The sequence below is a fragment of the Amblyomma americanum genome, chromosome 2 (genome assembly GCF_052857255.1).
Source record: "Amblyomma americanum isolate KBUSLIRL-KWMA chromosome 2, ASM5285725v1, whole genome shotgun sequence".
In the NCBI taxonomy this organism is placed as follows: Eukaryota; Metazoa; Arthropoda; class Arachnida; order Ixodida; family Ixodidae; genus Amblyomma; species Amblyomma americanum.
Window position 1 is genome coordinate 126,312,586 of NC_135498.1, and position 22,873 is coordinate 126,335,458.

General features: G+C 47.9%; 2 protein-coding genes across 4 annotated transcripts in view; both read left to right on the plus strand.

The window, feature by feature from the left end:
- Nucleotides 1-257: 257 nt before the first annotated feature.
- On the plus strand, nt 258-6,393 carry LOC144119070 (uncharacterized). 2 transcript variants are annotated; one of them, XM_077651795.1, is made up of 3 exons: nt 265-348; nt 3,696-3,873; nt 6,009-6,393. In XM_077651795.1, the coding sequence occupies exons 1-3, from the start codon at nt 287-289 to the stop codon at nt 6,174-6,176; spliced, it is 408 nt and encodes a 135-aa protein (XP_077507921.1). In that variant the 5' UTR covers nt 265-286; the 3' UTR covers nt 6,177-6,393. The 2 variants fall into 2 exon arrangements, 1 of the variants encoding a protein (XP_077507921.1); XR_013312249.1 differs by lacking the exon at nt 3,696-3,873 and having other exon boundaries at nt 258-348.
- Nucleotides 6,394-12,335: 5,942 nt separating this feature from the next.
- LOC144119071 (uncharacterized) overlaps nt 12,336-22,873 on the plus strand; it is a 29,189-nt gene continuing 18,651 nt past the window's right edge. For both annotated transcript variants that reach the window (XM_077651796.1, XM_077651797.1), the window contains exon 1: nt 12,336-13,980. In XM_077651796.1, the coding sequence (XP_077507922.1) occupies nt 13,454-13,980 (527 nt within the window). In that variant the 5' untranslated portion in view covers nt 12,336-13,453. The remainder of the gene's footprint in view (nt 13,981-22,873) is intronic.

The window sequence follows — 22,873 nt, forward strand, 5'->3', positions numbered from 1 at the left end:
TCCAATGACTACGGAATTTTCGGAGCACCTGAAAAAGCTAGAGAGCATAAATGTTTCAGTTTAAATCTTGTAACCATTGCCAGGATGATTCGTGTAGTTCAGGAGCGACAAAAGAAAATAATCTTTCGAAGCGACTAAAACAAGGCACAGTTACAAAAACGCTACGGTTATTTCATCTCGTCTATTCTATTCGTTTTTTTTTTTTGCTGTAGTTCACCGCGAGGAACATGAATGCGAGGTGAGAGGAAAGAAGAAGAGGTCACCTCTTGTGCCGGAGTCCAGCAGCATGGCAATGAATTTTCTTCGCCTTTGGATTCGCAACGAGCGCAAGACTGCAAATAGCGACAGGTATGCACTGCACAAGCATTTCTTTCTGACTTCGATACACGGTGCTCAGATGGAAATCAATGCCGCGCCTAAATAATAACAAAGCCTTGAATGGAAGAGCTGGCATTGACGCAGAGCCAGACATGTTTCGCGCTTTGTGACTAGTGTGATAAAGGCCGAAGCACGGCTACCTACATGACTAAGCTGATGACATAGTAAGCAGTTTTGAACGGGGGGGGGGGGGGGGGGGGGGGCTAGTAACGGCATGGCATGAGAAAAATTCCTGGACATCAACATTTAGCGCTGTTTGTTGGCTGTCAGTAGCGAACACCGCAAACGTAAAGGGGAATCTTAAACTTGCAATTTTAAGAAAACTAGAGAGGAGAGTTTTGAGCGATTCTGCGCGAACATTGTGATTATCTTTGAAGAGTATGGCCTACAATATGCTGCGTGCGCTTACACCAAATATATCTGACGGCCACAGAAAATCTGTGTGATGTACCGGAGATTCCACGTTTCCACGTAATTATGAATGTTTAGATCTGCGCGGCCCGCGGCGTAAGTCGCGCATGCTAGAAGCGTTTGTGCAGATTTCCTGGGCTTTTTTATAGCCAGCATGAAAGAAAGCCGACTGCACACATCCCGATTCTGTGCATCCGACACAAGGTTGTCTCACCGTAATAAAGGCATGTCGACAGTTAGGAAAAAAATGTGCCAGACTGACACATGTGCACGAAAGTGTGCTTAGGAAACTAGCTTTTGGGGAGTGGAAGCGAAAACGTATAAGAGCTATGTTCGAATCAACCTTGACGGATGTTGAAGAACGTGGGCAGTGGAGCATTGCATATACCAATTCAACAAAATTATATCTTGCGTCTTTCAAGACGTACAGGGAGCCGTGTGCTTCAGTAGGGAGTGGGTGAATATTTAGGACATCATACAACCTTTGTCCGTAAGGTTCCGAGATTGAGTCCATTAAGAAAAAATGCGTGTAACATTGAAATAATGTGAGCAGCAGCCATTCGAAATAGTATCCCTCGCAGTCTATAAACAGCTTCCAACGCTTCTTGAGGTCTTGGAAAAAGTTGGAAAGCGCTTCTTTTGGCAGGGCTATCAGCTCCTTTGTCGTGGCGTCTTGAATGGCCTCCACTCTCCCCATCCAGCGATCTTTTAGGGCTCTCTTCACACGAGGAAAAAGGAAAAAATCGCATGGGGAGAGGTCAGTCGAGTATGGCGGATGAGGAAGTACAGTAGTGCTGTGCTTGGCGAGAAATTTTGTTACGCTGAGAGCAGTGTGCGGCCTTGAGTTATCGTGGTGAAGGCTCCATTGTCCAGACGCCCATAGGTCAGGGCGACGGCGTCGCAGTGCATCACGCATGTGTCGGAGCACGCGGATATAAAACTCCTGATTCACCGTCTGCCCTTGTGGCACGAACTCGTGGTGTATGGCACCTCTGGCATGGAAAAAAACTATCAGCATCGTCTTTGTTTAAGTCTTCTGTCGCCACACCTTTCTCGATGCCGGATAGCTTGTGGACCGCCATTCGGCGCTCTGCCTCTTTGTTTGAGCGTCGTATTGAAAACACCATGTTTCGTTTTCAGCAATGATGGTGTCGACGAATGCAGTATCCTTCTCTGCCTCGGTGAGCAAGGGAGTGAGTAAGTGGGGCACAAGTCTGGCATTCAGCTTTTGTTTCCTTGTGTTCTCACTAAAAGTTTGGTGGCATGCTGCCTTACTAATGTCGAGAGCACCTGATAGCATGCGGACTGTAATGGTGCAGCCTTGCTGTACGATTTCCCTGATCCGAGCCACGTTGTTTTCATTCCGTGAAGTTGAAGGGCGCCCCTGCCTTTTGTATTCTTCCCCCGACGTTCTCCCCGAAACGAACCTCGTGTGCCACTCGAAAACTCGCGCCCGCGATAATGTCTCGTAGGCGTAAGCGTCACGAAGGAGCTCATACGTCTGTGTGGCTGTCTTGCCAAGCTTCACACATAATTTTATGTTTACACGCTGTTCGAGGTGGACGTCCATCTCTCAACATTTACTCAGAGTAGAATGCGCAGGCGACTAGTGACAACGTATTTTTCTACATTTAATGCCATCTAGCGGGTGCACAATAATTAACTAAATATCTCAGGTTAGCCCGAAAAAATGGTGCTACACATACGCGCCAACATTTGTTTTGGGGAACTATTTCTAGAGAAGAAAATAATTTAGTCTCGAAACTTTACGGACAAAGGTTGTAGAAGCATTCATTCACAGTGTCATTTGCGCGATCCGCTCGTGCTCGCACAGATATTTGCAAGACTGCCTGGATACTCGCATACGGGAGCAAGACAGGCAAACTCGTTCAGTTTTTGTATTTTTGTATGCAGTGAATAAGCCTCTCCCGTCTTTTCATTGCTATTGCTCCTGTTTGTACTTCTGCTCAGCCCCCTCTCTGTGTAGCTATATTTCTGCCAGCGGCATTATCGAGTGCTCAAGTTATTAGCTTTTGCCGTGGCCGCCAACATCTTCACCTAATTTTCACATTTTTGTAATTTTAGGCCAATATTGCTAACAGGGCGCGCGAGATCGGATAATGGGAGCGGACTTCGTCTTGAAGTGGACATAATTCAGTCGATGATAATGGCGGCGTGAAGTGAACGGAAATGGTATGGTGCTATTGACTTTATATAAAGGCCCAATGTGCAGCTTCAGAAGCAACTCAGCTTTGGCGCCGGGCCTCAATGTAGGCCATCTGCAATTCTGCTGGCGCTTCAAACCTCACTTAAAAAATTACAGGGTTACACTTAAATCTGCTTAAGAGCGGTAATGCGAAAGACTTTCCCTTACGTCTCTTTCTCCGTCCATTTTTCATATTTATTGCCCAATTTTTAAAATGTATTGTTTCAATTTTTATTGTTTCCAAAATTTTTCATTTTCGGTTCTGCTTTATTGATTTATTTATATTTATGATGTTTTGTTTTTCTTTTTTGTCTTATTTTTTTAAATTTTATTAGATAAATGTTGCTTATCAGCTGTTGCTTAAGCAATTTTTGTATTTCATTTTAATTCCCATATAACTTATGATTAAGAGTTCGTGGGCACACTTTTGTGTACAGCCTCTGTCTACAAATTCTGTGCACAAGTTCCGTCCATGCCACTCATCAGCCAAGAAAGGCTTACGTCCTAATAACAGCTTCAAAGTATACCGCGGAATCCGAAGAGGGCTGCTGTAGGCCCCGAACACAGCGGGATGAGTGATCGAGCGGTTTAGAGAGTGATTATTTTGTTACGAAGTCTCCATGCCATAGCGAGCGTATGAGAAACGCTTCCGCGTTTCGCACTGGAGTTGTGCTTATGCGCTGTTTCCTCCAACCCGCAGCATTGTGTACGTGCTGAGGATGAACAGCCCGCTTAGTGGCTGCGAAAACAACAGCGACCCAGAGGCTCACTTTGCCGGCTTTAAGCACCGGTTCGAGAGAAAAAACTTCGTCGTATCCTCCATCGTGGTCGCACTGCTGATAGGAGCCGCCGTGTGCTTCGTCTTTGGAACGAGCCACGTATGTACTTCAGCGTTATGTTACCGCTCGTTCACCAAACGTCCATATGAGAAACAAGGGAATAAAATCTGAAGCATTGAGAGCAAAAGTGCCTGGTCAGCTCGGTCATGCTGAGGGAGGGGGCTGCGGTCATCCACGCGAAACTGGAGTATAAAACAATTTTCTCAGTACTACGCCACCCCATTCTCCTTTGGCCTTCTTCAGGGTCTCGAGCACAATACCACGGTAGGCTTAGCCACAACCACCCTGCTGATTCGGTGTGAAATGATAGCGAAGTGTAAAGTAAAAATATGACTGCATCACAGGTTCGATTTTCGCGAACCAACGAGCAGGCCCAGAGAGGGGGAGGAGCGTCCATATTTCCTGCGCTTCTAGCACGTGTGGAATACTGTGGCCCTCGCACTCACATGACGCTGGGCAGTGCTTTAAACTCCATCAAGCTCCTCGCTCACCGCAGAAGTTGGCGGCCTTGTACTCTATTTAGTTTTTCGAAATTCATATTAATTAAAACGCTACTTAGCTTCAGATGTACGCAATGCTCAAGATTTGACCTGAAATATTTTATCACATACTCAAAAGCTGGTAAAAAGTACAGGTGAGTCTCATTCAAACTCTTGTATGCGGAACTTATGAAAGCGGTGATTATGATTGTGACGGAACGTCACTGGGATTCTAAATTTTCCTAGCATACTACTGAGCTTCGCGGGGCTTATGCCTAATTGCATCTCTTCTTAGGAAGAAAAGCCTGATGGAGTGCAAGAAAAAATGCTATACTGCATCGTTAGCGTCCTTAATAAGGGTGTCACGATACAACGCCGACAGTAGACGTGCTGGATGTATGTTTCGGTCACATGGAAGAGAATACATAAGAAAATTTCCACTAAACGGGACAACCTATGCTTAAGCACCAAACCAGAGGGAATGGCGGGAGGCAACCGTTAAGTTCCCTGCAGTCACCGGTAAGGAATAGGAGAAGAAAATAAAAAAGACGTTAACACAACAACGCCAATTGCGAGACACTGTGTTTTGTGTAAATCAAATTTACTCCAGAATTTTGCATTAAAGTTAAGTGCAACAATTCGCTGAGAGGCTTTTGAAGGAAAAGATATGGTAGAACCGTTTATATTTACAAAACAAACGAGAAAATTCTTTGTGCGCTGCGGCAATCTATCGTCTCCAGGACACTTCAAAGACTCTCTGTAAGACATGGGTCCTAGCACAGTAGACCGCAGTTCCCGTTGGGTTAACTCTGTTAGCGGTACCTTAGTCCAGCCATAGGGCATACAGTGGCGGTTCATATGTGAGCCAGCTGATTGCAGACCGTGTTTCGGGAAGTTCAAATAACTTCACGCGCCGGCTCGGCTATCACCAAAATAGTGTCCGACCGCGGAGTGAAATGACGATGCTCGCCCAAACGCACAAGGCTGTAGAAACCTGCTGTGATGAACATCGAAAAGTTGTGTACATCGAGGCCTGCGATGAACAAAGAAATGTTAAACTCTGATTACCATATCATATCATCATACTATACCATACCATACCATATACATGATACCATATCATACTATACCATAGCGCGTCGTACCATATACCACAATATACCATACCGTACCGTACCATCCCGTGCCATATGTCATGCTGTTCCATAACATACTCGTTCTTTGCTCGAGACGCAGTCACCATACGCCAGAGGAGATAGTTCCAGTTGACGCTGGACGCTCCATTCAATCACGCATTGATTTGCAATATCGAAATGATGATTTCGCAAAGCGCATATTAGCTACATTATTCTCTTCAGTAGCACGAAGAGATTTAGGGCTGGCCTCGAATTAAGTCTTTACTTCTCCTTCGCGTATGCACGAGCACAAACGCGGCCTCTCATGCTCGACTGAGCAGTTTGCCGAGAGCGTGATACTTGCATCATCTGACTATTAAGATGCAATCACAATATTTGTCTCGTATATGAAAAGAGAGTAATAAATCAACAGCGGCTTTCACATGTAGCACTGCAGTTTATAACGATGTTTATTTTTTGAAAATACTATATAGGATATAAATTGGCATTAAAACTAGGAACACGAACACTAAAATTCTTTGTGTTCTATGCCTGAATTACTTCGCTTTGCGTGGCGCAGGAGTCAAAAGTGACAAGAAAAGACACATCTGTCGGAAGCGAAAGCCCCACACCTCTCTCGGAAGCCATCAGCTACCACGATGACCTTTGGAACCGACACCAAGGATCCGGCGGTATCATGGTTCACTCGTCTTCGACGCAGAACGTCTCAGCGACTAGGGTCGACTAGTGAAGACTCATCAGACAAGGCCTCCGCAATTTTGTTATCATTGGAAAACTTCAAGCGAAAGCCCAAGGGCCCGGCGCTTGCAGGGTGTTAAATACGAGAGCGAGGACACTGACATGGATCGTTGGCCTTGATAAAGATGCGACAAATTTATGACAATAAAACTAGCCTTTACAGAATGAACCCAGGCCTCAATATGCATGCGATATAATGAGATTAATGTCGAACGGTGGCATCAAGCTGGGCAACATATTTTCCATAACAGGTTGTGGAAGGGTGTTCCAGTTACTCAGTTAGCAAGACGAATTATGCCTAACTCTATACTGAAATAATGAGATGGCAGATAATTTTGTAAGAAGAAAGTATAATGCCAAGTGTTTTCTACTTGTCTCCCTCAGGCATTAACCGCAGCGTGTCTCCATGCGCTTTCAAGCGCCAGCGTGCCTACAGGCTGAATTGCAACTTGGTAGCGTACGCTATTTGTAATGCGGGTCCAACTCAGCACCGTAGCGCTGATTTGTCCGACACCACGAAAATGCCGCTTGTAAATGTTCGGTATTGAGAGCAAATGTGTTGTTCTCTACTGAACGGTTGTCAACGCAAAAAGGTGCGCAATGCACCTTGCTGTGCCTCTGGAGACCACCATATATTCAACATTGAGTTGCGTGCAAAAATAATACAGTTCAATAATTAACGGTACAGACAAAAAGGGCCACAGAAATAAAACTTTTCACAAAACAACACTTCAAGTCGCACAGTATCGGGGCCTCTAACATTTCGAAGGAGGCGGAATGTTAGAGGCCATTATACTGTGCAATGTCAGTGCGTGTTAAAGAGCCCAAGGTGGTTGAAATTATCCGGAAGTTAAATCAATTATTGGTCGCTCAGAAAAATCAAACTGAGAGCACCTCTAATCACCGAGAAGTGGAGCATCGCTTAACCGCTGCAGCACTGCGCAAGGACAGGCATGATGACTCTCATGTATCCATGAATGTAGAGAATGACCTTCTGCATATATGGGAATTACCTCATTGCGCTTTCGCTTTGTAGTTTTAAGGCAGAGCTTGAGCGTCCCCTACAATTATTCGCAACGTATTATGACTCAGCACTTTACGACTAATGTGAGGTGTATAGAGTTTGCACAAGGTATGAGTGGCCATAATAGTCACCACTCATGACATATAATTATTCTGCGAAGTAGCATGACTGAGCACTTATGCTATCACAAGCCGAAATTATAAGCGCAAGAATTTTCATGCCACTAGTTTGCATGGCAATGAACTAGTTTGCATGGCAATGAAAAAGAATGACAGGCAGTCGGAGGGCCGATCCGTAGGAAACGTGTTGCATTGGACTAATTCTACCTTGCATGACGCGACACATCACACTCATTTTTTACATTCCCTTTCATTGCAGACTTATTTTCTGTAGTTCTTTATGCTTCAACCGAAGGGTGGCGTCTGGTAAGGGCACGCTTGTCTATCTCCGCTGCGCATTGCTGCTGCGCATTACTTCGCCCGCGTCAAAAACTCCTCCGTCCGTGATAGCCACCCTCTGGGTTGTTCTCATGATAGCCATTTGCTGATCTCTTCCTCCTTTCTCTTACAAGTGGAGAAAAAACTTTTCACGCTTCAGTTCGTCGCCTGCCACCCGTAGCAGGGTGTTCTCGGAGGCTTCAGAGAACGCCGTACACTGGCAGCTTTTCCTGACATAGAGATTCTTATGTTAACGCTATAAAATTAAAAGGCAGATTTCATTTATGACTCTGGCTGCACAGTGGAGTAATAAGGAGGCCACGGTTCATGGTCTGTAGTTACCAACTGCTGCTCCTTTAAAGTGCGTACTACAAGTACCAAGGTCCGGAGAAAAGACGAGTAACGCTGCGAGACAACAGGTGTGCAGAAAAAGTGGATGGGGGTCGTGACTCTCTTCATATTTGTTATTGTAATTGCTTCTCACGTAATCTTGACATACTGTTTGGACCGGCTTGATGTTCTCTATCTGATGCAATAATTATCGGCTTTGCTGAGACCTGCTGAGGTCTGCTGATGGCCTTGCTGACGTCATTATTTATATGGATAAATAAACCAGATATATTCCATCCGGCTTCGTGCTATGTCTGGTTCCTCAGAGCCTGTTCAGTTGCAGTCAACTAATAAGTTGCAGTTGAAGCGTTGCGTAAGGTGCGGCGGTCGCGCGCGCATTTCTTGCGGTGCAGAAAATCGCCATACAAACGGATTCACTGTTCTTGCGCACAGATGCATCGGCGAAAATTCGGAGATGACAAGAGTAGTTTTCCCATGTGCATGAGCCTAAGTGGAAGAAATTAATGTGGATTAGATCAGCTAATCCAGGATATACCAAGCGAAAGCAGTCGGCCTTCATTTATTCATTGGCGTTGGCATAGACAACGTTCTGGAGGCCGACTATTTTGAAGAAAGGAAGGGCGTGTAACTGGCTCTCTGGGTCTGTGGACGCCTCAATCGCGTTTTCAGGTACGTGGCGGTCTTGAGAGAACGATATGCGCTGCATGGATTAGCACCGACAACTTTGTGGCCGACACGCAGCACTGCAGCAATAGGCCGCAGCGTTTATTGTGTGACCAACCTCTCGTGATCAACCATTAACTGTCACCTGCCAGGGTGGTAGGCTGGGCGCGCTGCCTATTCAGTGTGCGGAACTATCAAATCAGGTTTTTGTATTTGGACACCACAGGCTCGTGCATTAAAGCAAGATATAGGTGTCCACTGACCCAGGCAGCCAGTTGTGCGCGTTTCTTTTCGCGAAAATGAATGGCCTCTACAACGTTGTTAATGCCAATGAACCCAACGAATGCCGGCGAGTCACTTGTTTTGTTTGACTTTTGAGGAAATGAAATGGCGCAGTAATTGTCCCACATGACACCCGAACCACGCCGTAAAAGAAAGGATAAATGAGAGAGGGAAAAAAAAAGCAAATTGAAAATTGGTGGTAATGGTAGGGTTTTTCATTAAAATATTAGTGAAAAAGAAGGAAATGATTTTTGCTAGCCCCGGCATCTGCCATCTATACTGAAGCACCTGAGCTGGGGCAGCCGAAATAAAGGGTAGCAGGCAGAATGGAGAAATGAAATGAAAGAGGTAAGGGGACAGGAAGAGAGGATAGGGGGAAGTAATATATGCAAACTAATTACACAATCAGTCCAGGTTGTGCGCGTGATTAGTTCATCTTAGAGGAATTAAAACACACGAGCACAGCACTGTGCTGGCTACAACTGGATTGGGGCGTCCAGTTATTATTCGTTCAAGGTAGAACTCGCGGAGCTTGGTTTGGTTGATAGGGGTTCAACGTCCCAAAGCGACTCAGGCTATGAGGGACGCCGTAGTGAAGGGCTCCGGAAATTTCGACCACCAGGGGTTCTTTACCCTGCACTGACATCACACAGCACACGAGCATCTAGAATTTCGCCTCCAACGAAATTCGACCGCCGTGGCCGGGATCGAACCCGCGTCTTTCGGGCCAGCAGCCGAGCGCCATAACTACTCAGCCCCCGTGGCGTCCGGAGAAGTCGCGGAGCGTTCAGTCACTGCGTGCAACTACCTGACGGAGAACAGACAGTACGTCAAGCCCGTGTGTTCGAGGTACGCGCAGAGGCTTACCAAAGTTCACTCACGAGTGCGCGCACTTCCCTGCGGCCACAATAGCGTCTTGATGGAGTCTGGTAGCATGCACTGCGCCCTATAGGCCGCGAGCATATCGCGACAAGCATTGTCGAACGCGGCACAGTGAAGGAGCAGATGTTCCAGTGTTTCCACTACACCGCAACCGTCACACACACTACTCGTCGCGATTCCGTGACGCACCCGGCACTTCCCGGGCCACACGCAGCCAATGCGCGCGCGGAGGATAATTACACGTTGCGACCGCGTAAGTGCGCGACAGCCGGTGATACTGTCGATGCGCTCACCTCTTGCGATGCGTGGGTCGGGTGCTGCTTTCGGAGATGGTCGTGGATGGCTACACGCACGTCCCCCAGCGCAAGGGGCAGATCACTGGCAGGTAGTTGGTGTGAAGCGGTCGCGAGGTCGTCAGCTTCTTCGTTGCCGGCGATGCCGCAGTGACCGGGCACCCACTGTGCACGCACGGCACATCCTCTCTGCGCTCGATGCGCGAGCGAATTTCCCGCACTAGTGGGGTACCGCAGCCGTTAGGCTGCAGGCGGCTGAGGGCGGCGCGGGTGAATCGCACAGCAGAGCACTCCTCGGTGGCGCAGGGCCGAGGGTGAGCAGCAGGTCCAGCCCGAGCCGGATCCCCATCAACTCCGCCGTGTTGGAGGAGCCCAGGAAAGTTGCGTGTTGCTGGCTGTGCAGACGCAGGGCGGCGACGGTAGCCGCCGCTGCAAGGGAGCAGCTGTCGATGGCCACTGAGCCGTCGGTGTACACGTGGAGATGGTCCTCTCCTCGTGTATGACGGCTCTGGCCAGCTGCTGCACAGAACAGAGGGATGTGCTCCGCTTTCCCGCAGTGCTGACGATTTTTCGCTGTACCTCCGAGGCAGCAGGCCAGGGTGCGCAGGAGCCGTAGAGGGGTGGGCCTTGTGTCAACTGCTCATACTCGAGCAGCGCCGCGCCCATTCGTGAGCACGGGTGTGAGCGCATACGCTGCAGCAGCGAGCCGCCGTCCAGTGTGCGGTGAAGCCGGTCGATGTGATTCAGTGCCCTGCGCGCTGCTTGGAGCTCAAGTGGCCACGCTCCAACCTCGACCAGCGTTGCGGCGCACTGCGAGTTTTTGGGCAGGCCTAGGCACACGCGCAGGGACTTGCGGTGCTGAAGCTCGAGTTTCTTCCAGCACGGCTTGCGCACCGTGAAAACTTGGTTTTGAGGAAAGGTGCGGCGATGAGGCCGAACACCTGCGGCTTGGTCAACTAGTGGCGCTTGCGCAGTAGTGACTAGCGAAGCTTGCCCGAAATGCGTCGCTGACTAGCCTTAACAGCCAATTTTTCTTGCCAAGTTTAGCTTTCGCTGCAAAAGTGATAAAATTGGCTGATGAGGCTTACGCAAATTTGGAAACCGAAAGCCTTATTGCGAACATGTCTGGGGGATGCTGCTGAGAGCGCATAAGAATCGTGGCATACGACCATGTCTCCATGGAAGCGAAACCGCCGTCGAACGCAATCAACGTCTGCACAGCAGTCGTTTCACAAAAGCTTGTCCATCCGCGGGCCGATGAATTCTTTTGATATAGTGTAGCACCCAATTGTCTTCTAGAAAGCTTTGCGAAAGCTACATTGCCTAGGAAAGTAAATTGTAAATTGGTAGCTTAGGGTCCAGAAGCGACGCACAGGCTATGTGGGATGCCATAGTGCAGAACTCTGGATTTATTTAGACCACCTAGGATTCGTTGAAGTTTACTGACATCGCACGAAAAACCATCGTTTTTCTATTTTTCTTGCATTGAAATTCGGCCGCCTAGACGGGGTTTGAGCCCTTGACTTTGCACTCAGTAGCCGAACAAAAAAGTCACAGCCACCACGGTGAGGCTCTTAAGAGACTAAACGGGGTGGACTGAGCCGAGCCGGGCAAGCCAAGCAATGATTGGAAATGTACAGTAAGATCTCGTTTCACTTTAGCAGACAAAGGAAGGAAAAACGTTTAGAAAAAAAAACCTATGCTCCTTGGTTTCATTGACTGCTAGCTTCCGTCACTTGGGCATGGAATGCAAATAGCGGGGGAAGAGCCTACACTAAGTTCTATAAATTATGGGCGCGTATAATGATCTTCTTTTTCTTCTTCCCCTTCTGCCCCTTAAGATTACAAATGGAACTTCGACTTCAAAGCATGCTTAGGCAATATTCATCACGCGTGTTCACCTTCTCAGGAAGAAACAGAAGACCAAGGCAGAGCGCACCACAGACAGAATGGCGGCACAACCTACGCGCCATTATCCTCTGGAGGGCAACAACAAGAACAACGACAAACCGCTACGGAGCATATTGCGTGGGTTACCGAAGGCACCTTCGGCAAATGGTATTACCCCGCTACCAGACGTGGGCATTGACGCTGGCAATCGCCGGCGCGATGACTCGCCTCCCGGCAAAGACTGGCTGGATCTCAGTCAACCCGGCCACCAGGCAGCGGCGGCTTCTTTCTTCATGTGCGTCCTCATCAGCCTCCCCGTGCTAGTGTTGGGCGCCTCCTTCTACTTCAGCGGCGCAGCCGGTGGAGGGGGAGATGCGCCCCCGACGGAACCAGTGACTGTCCCAGCCCCCAACGCCACCGAGGCAACTGAGAGAGCGCTACCGCAGCGTGGCGTAAGTGAAGTCACATGGAACAACGAAGACAGCAGCGCCGTCAGCGATACCAACGAGTTGACATGGGACGACGACCTACCTATGTCCGTTATCGAAAAGTAGCATGCCTCAATGTTGTGTGTGACGAAATATGCCAGCAACTCGAGGATGTTACGCTGTCACCAGTGTTATGAGACTTAGCTAACTTGTTTCTACTTTGAGCCCTGGAACAGCTTCAATCTAATCATTCAGAAGCAATATATCATTAAAACACTGCGATCATTTTCTGTTTCTCTGACATCTTTAACGTATTGGGTTTCTGGCATCACTGAAGGATGTGTAGCTCGATATGCTGCTTAGAAGTAAACTTCACCAGGAACATTTTCTTGTTCCTAGCATCTGACTATTCGCCAATATGGCGTAGTTGAAATGTGCGTTTTTTTCCTTAGCGAGGAATATCTAGTTGGAAACCCGGCTGCGGCGGTTGTGGGCCGACTGCAAAAGCGCCCGTGTACTGTGGATTTGTCGCAAAGGTGAGAAACTACAGCTGGTCAAAATGAACTCTGATTCCATCTAAACGGCGCGTCCCACAATGCGCCATTCTTGAAAGCCTGATAAGAATAAAACTGGCACCTTGCATTTTCCGGAAATCGAAGAAGTCGCACGTTCCATCCCCTTGCGCCTGATTCCCCTTGCACGCTTCATCTCATTGCGCCAGATGTGACAAATTCGCACTTTGCTTCTATTAGACTGCAGTTGCGCCATAATCGAGAGACAAGCTAATAAGAGAGTGCTAGGAAGCTTACTGCATGGAATCGGGAAAAGAAGGGTCATGTGTAAGCGGCACATATGTTACGCTTTCGTGACAAGAAAAGGAACTCTTGAAAAACTAAAAAGAAATGTAGCATACCAGTCGGGTCAGTAATGCATGAAACGGATTGTGCTTGTCCATATTGCAAAGATGAAGCCGTGACTGTGCTTCGGAATTTTGCTTTCACTTGAAATGCCGGTATATGTATGTACCCCGGAATAAAATTTCTGTTCCCAGTTTGTGCATGCGCGCTATGCGTTGCTTCCCTCTTGTGTTTAACTGTTCTCTTTTAAGGCGAGTAAAGCAGACTGTCACATTGAGCGCGTACCCTCCAAGCAGCACAGCAACTGTGAAAAAGAGCAAACAGGCTCCCAAGAGCAGCGACGAAGACGAAGCTAGAAAGGTGGCGACAATGTCCGAGTTAGGGCACAACAAAGAAAGCAAATTGCCTCCTCAATTGCCTCATCAGCTGTACTCAAATGACAGCGGCTACTGTAGCGCTGAGCAGTGGGCGGTCATGCTGGACTTCCTGTGCGTCCACACAGGCTTGGGGCGAGACACCAACGAGTTGCGGCCCGAGACGCGGCAGCGGCTCTGGTCTGAGATGACCAGCCTACTGAACGCACTGGGTCCTGCCTCCAGGTCCCGTGAGGAGTGGCGCCGATACTGGCAGAATCGCGTGACCGCCGCAAGGAAACGGGCCTCGGAAATGGCCGCGACCGAATTAAGGTGAGGTACTTAGGATAGACACTCCGTCGCTCAATTTTATTACCCATGGCATGCTCTATTAAATGGTCTGCGTTTTCTTGGACTTGTGGGCAATATTTAATTGGCGATATAACTTGTTGTTTGTGCTTGTGGGTACTTCGTCACGAAAAGTATAGCACTTAAAACCGAACGACATAAAGAAGTAAAGCAAATGTCTATCACTTCGCTTCTTCCCTGCCTTTTAAGCTCTACTGTCTTCAAGGTTATATTGGCGATGAGATAAGTGTAAAACGAGGACGTATTCGTGAAGGCAGGATGCTCTTCAGAAATTTTCAGTATACTCGAAAGTCTTGTTTCGCCCGGTGCATAGAGCATCCAAAACAGGCGTAAAGTTGAAAACTTTTGATGTAAAAAGAATCCGTGTTCTATCCTTTCAAAGGCCTTCCTATGACGCTCAGAAAAGACCGTGGAGGCCGAAGACTTTAGACAAGAGTGTGCTTGTAAAACTAAGCTAAGGGTCATTGTAATTTGGTTTGGTTTGGTTTAGTGGGTTTAACGTCCCAAAGCGACTCAGGCTATGAGGGACGCCGTAGTGAATGGCTCTGGAAATTTCTACCACCTGGGGTTCCGTAACGGGCACTGATCATTGAAATTTCAGGAAGCATAGGGTTTTTAATAGTGATGCGGACTAAAGTTACTTGGTTTAAGTGAAAAGAAGTTGTAACTGCAGTGGACAGGTACTACATCAATGTGGCCAGAACCTGTTTTGGTGACAGTGTGCATACTGTACCTTGGTCCCCGGGATCGGGGCTGCTAGAATCGAAAGGCTGGACATTTGTTGAAAGATGAGCGTGACGCTGTCCTAGAAATCTTGCTACCCTGTGCATAAGCAGTGGCTGACAATCTGTGGCGTACCTGAAACTTGCAAAAACTTGCTGGAAAATGTGCTTAGCGGTTGCACAGCGACCGCGGTCCTCCAAAGGCAAAATTGTAAAATACCAATCAGGAGAGGTGCGATGCAGGGAGACGCGATATCTGTAGTACTCTTCTCTCCGTGTTGTTGGATTGGAAACAGAGGGGATAAAATTTGGGATAAATATGGAAGACACCTTAGTCATCGCCGATTCACTTCGGAGTGGATTTCAATAGAAGGCAAGCGTAGTAGGTGGCGGCAGAAGGTTAGGTGGGCGGATGAGATAAAGAAGGTTGCAGGCATAAGTTGGGCGCAGCTGGCAAAGGAAAGAGTTCATTGCAGAGACATGGGATAGGCCTTTGCCCTGAACTGGGTGCAGTAAGGTTGATGATATTGATGTTGATGACTTCGGCCGCACTCATCTTCGAGAGTAGGGCAATTTCTGGTTAGCGGGAATAGTAGTAGGTGACCAGGAGGTAATCTCTTCCTCTACAGTGAACCCAACTCATGGCTACTTCCTCCCACGGCCACTCAGGAAATTCGGATGGCATGAGTGGCTGATGCCTGTATGTCGGATCCTTAATTAATACACTGTGTACGCTGGCGGACGAGTTGTTCAACTCGGGTTGATATTCCGGCCACCAGACAGACTCGGGAGCTATTGTTCGGCACTTGAGAATTTCCTGATGGCCTGGGGAATCCTGTCGAGGATCTCTTTGCAGATTACTTGCGGAATGATGATCCTAGATCATTTCATTAGCAGTCCGCTATGAACTGCAATGTCTTATCTGTGCTGCGAGTAGCCTCTACATTCCAGTGGCTGTCGAGACAGCGTGTCAGCGGCGACGCGATCATTGTCAGGGACATGCGCTATGTCGTGTGAAAAACGCACAATGCGGGTCTTCATTCTCTGTAATCGAGGGGTAATGTCACCAGATTATTGGTCTTAAAAATGGGCATCAAAAGTTTGTGGTCGGTTTTGATTTTTAGGTAAATGCCGGTGACCTACTCCCGGAACCTCTCACATGCCGAGGCTACTGCAGGACCTTATTTTTTATATGTGCGCGCCTCCTTTCTCTCTCTCTGACAAAGACGGAGAGGCACACTCGATCGGTTGGTATCCTCCATCTTCCTGCTTTTGTCGCAGATCATCTGCCAGTCCAGAGGATGATGCATCTGCAAAGTCCACTGCATGCTTGTCTCTTGGTGAAAGAATGCCAGAACTGCACTGTCGGTTAGTCTGTTCTGGATCATTTCAAAACAGACTTCATCAGGTAATTTGCCGTTCCCAAAAAAGCTTCTCAGTTCGTGAGTGTTCGAAGAACGCTTCATGTTCACTGCTCCTTGCACTTTAGCTGGGCTAGGGTTGATTCCTTGGCGGTCTGCTATGTGTCTCAAGAACTTTACTTATTGTATGCTGAACTCGCATTTGTCTTTCTTCAACAAAATACCTTTGCTCTGCAATAACTACAAACATTTTTTTAGTCGGGCATTGTCATGTGCATAAGTCCTGTCATAAATCAGGATACCGTCCATGTTACACACTACGTCTTCTATTCCGTCTAGGAACTGTGACATCGTCTTTTGGAAGAATTCAGATGGAGAACTAATGACAAATGAAAACCTCTTAAGCCTGAATCTCCCGAATGGCGCGATAAAGGTCATGAGTTTCCGTAACTCGACTGCTAGATCGAACTGCCTGAATCCTGAGTTGGCGTCAAGTTTCAAAATTTGACGGGCTCCAGCAAGTTGCTTGAGTACATGTTCACTTATCAGAAGAGGGTGAACTTCTCTCCGTACAAACTTGCTTACTTCTGTGAGGACAACGCATATGAGTTCGCCTCCTTTAGGCCTTTGCGCGATAACCATACCAGAGCACCGTTCTGTTGGTCCATCAAATGACTCGATGACATCACGCTTGATCATTTCCCGCAGCTTTGGTTTAGTCTTTGACACAAGCGGCATGTACACTACAGAAAGTCCTCAGTGAGAAACATTCAGCAGCTTTCTTTAGCTTGATCTTGTATGCAAAGTTTACGTTACCAAAACAAGTGAAAAGCATTGGGAGCTCACATGTTGGTTTGCCTGTTACGCTCCTGCTGATGCTGACTTTTGCAAGAAGACTGCCGATACCTACTTTCCCTCGCTTCCCTTCACAAAAGGAGGACTTCAAGACTACCGACGACGTAGATGTAGGCTTCTGCCGTCTGGTCGCATATGATATATCTGCTTCCATCACGCCAAGAATACTGAGCTGCTGCTGATCCGGTTCTCTCAGTAGTCTTTTTGGTTGTCTGCCACCACGTGTGCCGCTGTGGCTACTTTAAACTTGACTGATCTGGCGTGAACATCCATTGTAGTTATCCACTCCTCTCGGGTGTCAGATGAAATGGCTACAAAAAGTGCACCGCTTTTGGTGACGATTTCGTGCACTGCATTTTCTCCTTTGCAAAATCGGGAGTATTGTTGCTTTCTCTTGCGGCACTTGTTGCAGGCGACCTTCTCCACCGGACACCACCCTTTTGTATGCTCTTCGTAGCCTCAGGAAAGGAGCACCTTTACATGAGCAAGATATGTCTTTCTCTTGTCTGATGAACCAGCTAGTTTGTGAGTTTTAGCGAATCTGTCCACGGTTTCTCAATATTTCTGTATAAAACTGCAGCTTGTGTCTTCGCCACTCCTCACTGGAGTGCCATGGTTGTATCCTTTTCGTGCGTCAACTATGCATACAGCTCCATTTTTTCCGACAGCTTGTGGTTTCTGATGCCTGGGACGATTTGGTCGCTTCATGTCGCCGTGCAGCCGCCGCAGTCGCGTAGCTCTGCAAGTTTATGCAAGTCCGTTGGGAACTTTTGTACTATTTTTCCCTCCTTCTTTTCCTTTCTGAGCAGCGTAGCCTGTTCGTAGATAATTCCACGGAAAACGAAGTGCTTCTCAAACAGCAGCTGCACATCGTCGTATGACCTCTTCTGATCCTCTTAACTTGAAGGCGAGCAGAACATTGTCTGCTTTACCCCCATGAAGTGGACCAGTGCGTGCACGCCGCTAGCGAGTCATCGGGGACCTCGCTGACGACTCGAAAACGTTCGAAACACGGCTTCCATTGTGGCCGCTCACTTTGTCTTCTAATGCAAAATTTCTCAGGAGGCTTGCAATGGAAGCTCGAATATGGCGACCGCAGTCCAAAACCTGGGCCATCTGCTGGCGCTACTTTCAGGGGTGTTTCCACCTCCGCCACAATGTATTCTTACCATGCATGCAGCGTGTGCAGAGAACGACCAACACATTTGGTGCGTCAGTAAGAAAGCTCTTTAATATACCGCAGCGGGGGCTAAGGGGTTGAGCATCCACAGCGCATGCGGGAGGTGCGGGGTTCGATCCCCATTGCCACAGGGTACCCACCGGTGTTACAATGAGTACAAGCTTTCTCCTGGTCTGGTGCTCGGCTTATTGAGGGAGAAATGCTTTTAAAATGGGCCTTGGACCCCACCCTGAGTATAAGAAAAATATATTGTGCCTTGCCGCTCTTTGGGCACACATGCCCATATGCCCGTGTGCCATAATAATCCACCACCATCCCCACCATCACCACCTTTATTAACATGATAGTGTTAAAGGCCCAGTTACGCCGATAATCCGACGTCGGCGTTGTCGGGGTTGCCGGCATTGTGAGCGATAAATAGGCTGGCGTAGGGGGGCTCAACGGCCACTCTGGAGAAGCAACCTAGGTCGCGTGACCTGATGGGGTCATCAAAACCAACCCACCGGATTGTGAGGGAACAAACCACCCTGGGAGGTAGCAGTTAAATTAATGACTCATCGCGAGAGGCTGGACGGGAAAAGCGACTTGGGTCGCACGAGCCACCGATGGCAGCACATGCCATCGCAGGGCAGTGGCGCATCGTTTAACCACTGCACGACTGTGTCAGGAGTGGTATGAGGACTCCCAGGGACATTTATGTGAAGTTGGTAATGGCAAATTCTGCATATATGGGCATTAACTGATTAACAGTATCGCGTTTCATCCTAAAGGCGGAGCATAAGTGTCCCCTCCAATTTTGTCTCGGTTCTTTCCTCATGTTCCCTATGCCCCCAGCGCGGGGCGTCTCCGTTCAGTAATGTCTTGCGGGTGTTGTTTAGTTACCGAGCGCCGGAGGGTTGCCCCCTCTGCCGCCGTCGTCGGCGCCGTGGGCCGCGTGACCCGTAGCCTACAACGCAGTGGCCGCCGATGCGGACCATTAGAGTGAAACAGTTAAATGAATGAGATTGTGCTAAAGTGGATTTGGCGAACCCTGATATCACAGATCACAGCTTACCTGTATCCTTCAAAACGGAAGTATATAACAGCTCTATCTTAACAGTATTCACCAATTGCAAAAACATGGAGGCTAGCGACAAGGGTTGAATTCAAATTTAGGGCAACACGGCAAGCTACGGAAACGAAAACAGTAGTTGTACGGTTAAAAGGCATGAAGTGAGCAGAGTGGGTCGGGACCAAATAGGCGTTAATAATTAATATCGTAGTCGAAATCGTAAAGAATGGCAATGGGCAGGGCATCAAATCCGAAGGCAAAATTTACCGTTGCTCGTTAAGGGTAACGTAGTGGATTCAACGAAAGCGCAGCCGGTGGCGGCAGAAGTCTGCTGTCAGATGGACACAAAATAACAGAAAAACTGCGAAGATTAAGGAGAACGCTTCTGGAGCAAGACAGAATATGGCAGATGTTTTTGTTTTGCCGTAGACAGCAGTCAGGATGATGATGGTTAGTGTAGGAAAATACGCGACATCTGGATGTTGCGTGTAGTGCGTTGCCAGCTGAGCTAAGGTGCAGCTTTCTGCCTTTCTATTTTCGGATAGGTTCTTAAATATATTCACGTAATTTTGCACTACTCAAACATAAACATTCCATTATGCTTCCTTTGGATCCAGAGGCTATTGACTTCATTTATACACTGGCGAACACAGTGGGGCGTGGTTTACGCTAATCACGCCGTGGTAAAAGCAGCGCAGCGACGACAGACACAGAGAAGACAGAAGAAGACGGACAAGCGCTGACTAACAACTAAAGTTTATTGGAAAAAACACAGGTGTTAATACACTCCTAAAACAACCAGGGAACACGCCCCTCTTAACATCCTTCTAATCGTGCGAATCTAGATACTTAATCTCACATTCGTGAAGAAGCACTGACGGTGTGCTGACGCATGCATCATCATTCGCGTGGATGCGATACGCCTCACACAGTTCCCTTGTCAATTTATCCCTGTGCCTGCAAACAACTTTTGTCTCATGGAAAAGAGGGTTGCACATTTTTTTGTCGGGGGAACCTGGGATATTATTCAGGGGGCAATCTCTAAATCCCAGGTTCCCCCGACAAAAAAATGTGCAACCCTCTTTTCCATGAGACAAAAGTTGATTGCAGGCACAGGGATAAATTGACAAGGGAACTGTGTGAGGCGTATCGCATCCACGCGAATGATGATGCATGCGTCAGCACACCGTCAGTGCTTCTTCACGAATGTGAGATTAAGTATCTAGATTCGCACGATTAGAAGGATGTTAAGAGGGGCGTGTTCCCTGGTTGTTTTAGGAGTGTATAATACCTGTGTTTTTTTCAATAAACTTTAGTTGTTAGTCAGCGCTTGTCCGTCTTCTTCTGTCTTCTCTGTGTCTGTCATCGCTGCGCTGTTTTTACCACGGCTTAAAGATGCACCAACTAGCTCAGTTGTCGGTTCTTCTGCACGCTAATCACGACAGTGTGTCCAAGAGCGAGGATGCATAGCTGTGTGGTCAGCGTGGGTCGCGTGAATGCCTGTGCCAATACGGATGACTGCACGATTCGCCTTGAACATTGCGCTGCAGTACGGTTGTCTTCTGAGCAGAGTGTAAAGTTTTTCTGAGTTCTAATCAGTTCCTGGTGCACAGAATAGGCGCAGCCATGAAAATCGTATGCTTGCAATTTCTGAGCAGAGCTACACCGGGAGCATGTGTTAACAATGTAGGAAATGAAAGATTCAAATTTCCTACAGTTTACGTTCACTGTGAGACAATGAGGTGAATACAGCAGCAAGAAAGATATGGACATCCAGCTTTAAGATCATTGGAGCTACAGAATGAACACCAACTGCTACTGTTTACATCTTAACTCTTTCAGAAAGCGCTTCGAATAACTGCTAGGGTTACCGACAAAGGCTACTGTGCACATAAAAACAAAGATGGCAAGGGTACAGCACAAGCGCGGCATTGGTTGGGTACCATTCTCGTCCTTCTGTGTGCGCTTTACCCTTTGTTGATAATGACTGACCGAGTCGTCCAAAAGCCTGCTCTCTTAAACTCGTGAGGGTGAGGATCTTTGTAGAGAGTGCGTTTTAGATTAACTCTATATTAGATCCTTCAAGGTTGTTGCACTGGATACCCGCTACGCGAATTCCAAGGCCATAAAGGCATACTTCACGAAGCGTCAGATTTCTCGCGGGGCGTCACCGTAATAAATACGTCGGCTCGCGGCATTCAGTACCTGCACCATAGTTACATAGCTACACGGACTTCTCGTGGAATACTTTGTGGGCATCCTATAAAGGTACAATGAGAACAGCGGTCATAGGCACGGTTCAGTTGCCAAACACATTATATTTGTTGCGCCCAAACGAATGCGTTATGGGCTCAAATTACTCTTAGGTATCAGTATCACACCGACTCTCTCCTTCTTCCTTTCACTATGCCCCTATCACATGGACCGTGAAATCCGAAAATCCCAAGAGAAAAAGACTACTGCGGCTACTCTACCCTAAGCGCGGATAGTAAGCAGAGAACGCCGCAGGCTTACAGCTAACATCATCGTACTGGATAGCGATTTAGTGAGGCACTTGTAGCTGATGAAACCGAAAATTTTCTCAAAGGTCGATGCCCAAAATAAAAACCGATAGAGGGAAAAACCAGGGGCCGTATTCTATAACGATCTCTTCCATTTTCTATTTCATTTGGCTTTGACGTCATACTTACGAATCGAATTGGAAGGAGGTGGGAAAGCAAGTGACCCATCACACAAAGCCGCCTGGTCACGGCACCGCCGCTAGTCAGACTCATGCCGCCGCATCCGGTTAGGCTGAGCCACATGAACCTCGCTGTGCCAATTCGTCGCACAAACAATGACCAGTTTCTTTCGCGAGACGTGGTTGGCAGCGATAACTCTTGTCAGACGTGTCAGACGAATATCGTGGTCCATATTTGGGGGAAGGGGGGGTTGGCGCCTGTTATCCAGTGTGACATGGGCTCGAGACTGGTTTTTGAAAGGTAAGTGGCACCATGGGCCTTTCACGACCAGCGAGATGTCTTCTATGATGTACAACATCACTGCGCACAGGAACAAATGGGAAAGTGTGAAATGGAATGAAAAGGTAATAGTTCGTACTGGTTGTTCTGTACCCATACTTCAGGCCAAGAGGTTTTGCTGTGGAATCGAGCTCGCCGATAGTGTAATCTGGGATATAAGCGAATCATATGTCTTGGCTGAAGTTAAAGCGCCCTGGTATATTTGTGCTCTAACCTAGTTCGAGTCATGTACAGTACTAATTAATAGTGTTTTATTCATGAGTTTCTACTTCAGTGAGGAGGGCCGCCGCGGTTGCTCAGTGGCTATGGCGCTCGGCTGCTGGCCCGAAAGACGCGGGTTCGATCCCGGCCACGGCGGTCGAATTTCGATGGAGGCAAAATTCTAGAGGCCCGTGTGCTGTGCGATGTCAGCGCACGTTAAAGATCCCCAGGTGGTCGAAATTTCCGGAGTCCTTCACTACGGCGTCCCTCATAGCCTGAGTCGCTTTGGGACGTTAAACTCTCATAAACCAAACCAAACCAAATCTACTTCAGTGAGGCTTCAGACTCCTTACGCGGAAGAATGCGGTGCTTCACACATTATCCAGTCGTCTGCAGCGATTGCTGAGCAATCTTGGTCGCCTCTTTTGGCTAATACGCAGTGGCTGGCTTGTTGGTTTATCATACTG

Bases quoted from the DNA above. Each gene is read 5' to 3' on its own strand.
- LOC144119070 (XM_077651795.1), top strand. From the start codon at position 287: ATGGCAATGAATTTTCTTCGCCTTTGGATTCGCAACGAGCGCAAGACT. The intron at 349-3,695 runs GTATGCACTGCA...TCCAACCCGCAG, and splicing joins AAGACTGCAAATAGCGACAG to CATTGTGTACGTGCTGAGGA. The intron at 3,874-6,008 runs GTATGTACTTCA...TGCGTGGCGCAG, and splicing joins TCGTCTTTGGAACGAGCCAC to GAGTCAAAAGTGACAAGAAA.